The 2,223-nt window shown below is 45.9% G+C and overlaps 1 protein-coding gene across 1 annotated transcript in view; it reads right to left on the minus strand.

Annotated features, from left to right (window-relative positions):
* Positions 1 to 1,377, minus strand: part of LOC106816809 (trichohyalin-like) — a 34,547-nt gene extending 33,170 nt beyond the window's left edge. Inside the window, exons 1-2 of the mRNA XM_014821440.1 lie at positions 1,323 to 1,377; positions 510 to 632 (exon numbers count right to left, since the gene is read on the minus strand). Of these exons, the coding sequence (XP_014676926.1) occupies positions 510 to 632; positions 1,323 to 1,377 (178 nt within the window). The remainder of the gene's footprint in view (positions 1 to 509; positions 633 to 1,322) is intronic.
* Between the last annotated feature and the right edge of the window lie 846 nt (positions 1,378 to 2,223).

Below are 2,223 nucleotides of genomic sequence, written 5' to 3' on the forward strand. Positions count from 1 at the left end.
AAGTAAGGGAGTGAGAGGTAAACTAGGTGTGTGTACCTTTGCTGCAGCTACTTGGTAAGCTACCGGCTAAAGGAGCAAGAGCGCAAGGAAGTGAGAAAGTAAGGGAGTGAGAGGTAAACTAGGTGTGTGTATCTTTGATACAGCTACCGGGTAAGCTACCGACTGAAGGAGCAAGAGAGCAAGGAAGTGAGGAAGTAAGGGAGTGAGAGGTAAACTAGGTGTGTGTACCTTTGCTGCAGCTACTTGGTAAGCTACCGGCTAAAGGAGCAAGAGCGCAAGGAAGTGAGAAAGTAAGGGAGTGAGAGGTAAACTAGGTGTGTGTACCTTTGCTGCAGCTACTTGGTAAGCTACCGGCTAAAGGAGCAAGAGCGCAAGGAAGTGAGAAAGTAAGGGAGTGAGAGGTAAACTAGGTGTGTGTATCTTTGATACAGGTACCAGGGGAAGCTACCGGCTGAAGGAGTAAGAGAGTGAGGAAGTGAGGAAGTAAGAGATAAACTAGGTGTGTGTACCTTTGATGCAGCTACCGGGGGAGCTACTGGCCGAGGAAGCAGAGGATTCAAACCGCCTGCGCCGCACTGACACGGACAGAGCACCCTGCTCTGATGTCCGCATTGGTGAAGCCCCCTTCCCGCCTGCAGCAAAGAGTCACAAAGCATTATCATCATCATCATCAGCAGCAGCTGCAGCAGCAGCAGCAGCACCGACGACGACGATGACGACGACGAAGCCATGCCAAGCTTTTGTGGCACAGCGCCCGCATCCCTCGTGGCATCGCTTTCCCAGCTTCCGTGAACCCAGCACTTGCATCTTTTGCAGTATACAGCATCCCCTCCCAGCATCGTTCTTATTGCATCCCTATCGTCATGGCATCCCTCTCCAAACACCCTCTTATATCATAACATGTTCTGCTTGCATCTATGACAAATACGACATACGCATATACGCTCTCCTATGACACTATTTGTCATATAGTGAAATCATAGGAATATTCTTCCTATGACAAATATTGGCGAGTCAACTTCGTTCCGCTTTACAGCTGAAATTCACTGCTTGCGTACATAATAGCGCTCCTAAACTCCTATGATGCGCACAACCCATACAACAATATTTGTCATAGGAAGAATCTTCTTATGACAAATAGTGTCATAGAAGAGCGTATATGCGTATGTCGTATTTGTCATAGATGCAGGCCAAACAGGTTGTATATCCAGCACGCCCCCCCAATAATGGACAGAATTATGCAGCCGAGGGGGTTAGACAGACAAGATTGAAATTGCAACTCGAATCTGTGCTCATTCTTACCGCCGTGAGCAGTAACTTACTCATCCCAATCACCTGGTCCCTCAGGAAACCTCCGTGCTTTCCATCTCCGTCCATCCCCCGTACAATCCCTTATGCTACTAGCATGCCTATCCTCATCTATAGTATTAGGCAATAGCGAAACAGTACAACGAAACAGTACAAGCAACTTCGATCGGACAAGCATGTGCTCCTTCGAATGAAAAACGAAAACTAAACATCAAATGTGCAGTTTCTACACTCGGGAATACTGCTCAAATAAAATCGTGAGCATGCATGCAACGCGCTTTCATTCTAACATCACGAAGGAGCAGGCGTCGGGGGGATGGGGAGAACACAGGCACTTGGAGCGTTTCAATAAAATTATTCGCCTATTATTGCCGACAATTTCCTGTAAATGCCGTCCAAATGCTCATCTGCAACACACATGTACAACGCATGCACGCTGCCGCACACTGACACATAAATATATAGCACGAAAATAACTATAAATAAATACACATAACTATATATTTATGTGTCAGAGTGCGGCAGCGTGCGTGCGGTGTACATGTGTGTTGCAGATGAGCATTTGGACGGCATTTACAGGAAATTGTCGGCAATAATAGGCGAAAGAGAGTAGATAAGTATTAAGACTTTGGTAGTAAATAGATTTCGTATGTATTTAGCATTATATTTTATTGAAACGCTCCAAGTGCTTATGGGTAGTGTTTAAAAGGAGGTATACAGTTATAAAGTACAGCGGGGAGGGGTAAAGTAGGAATTGTCGTGTGGTGCGAACTACAAAGTGGTCTACGAATTTGGAATGCAAGCATACGTTCATTTATATAGACGTCATTTGTATACAGAGAGGAATTTCTGTCATATCTACTGTTTCTCCCATGGCCTGCCTACGCTGCACCCCCGAAAATTACTGGGCATAGT

This window comes from Priapulus caudatus, unplaced genomic scaffold (assembly GCF_000485595.1).
Source record: "Priapulus caudatus unplaced genomic scaffold, Priapulus_caudatus-5.0.1 Scaffold1493, whole genome shotgun sequence".
Lineage (NCBI taxonomy): Eukaryota > Metazoa > Priapulida > Priapulimorpha > Priapulimorphida > Priapulidae > Priapulus > Priapulus caudatus.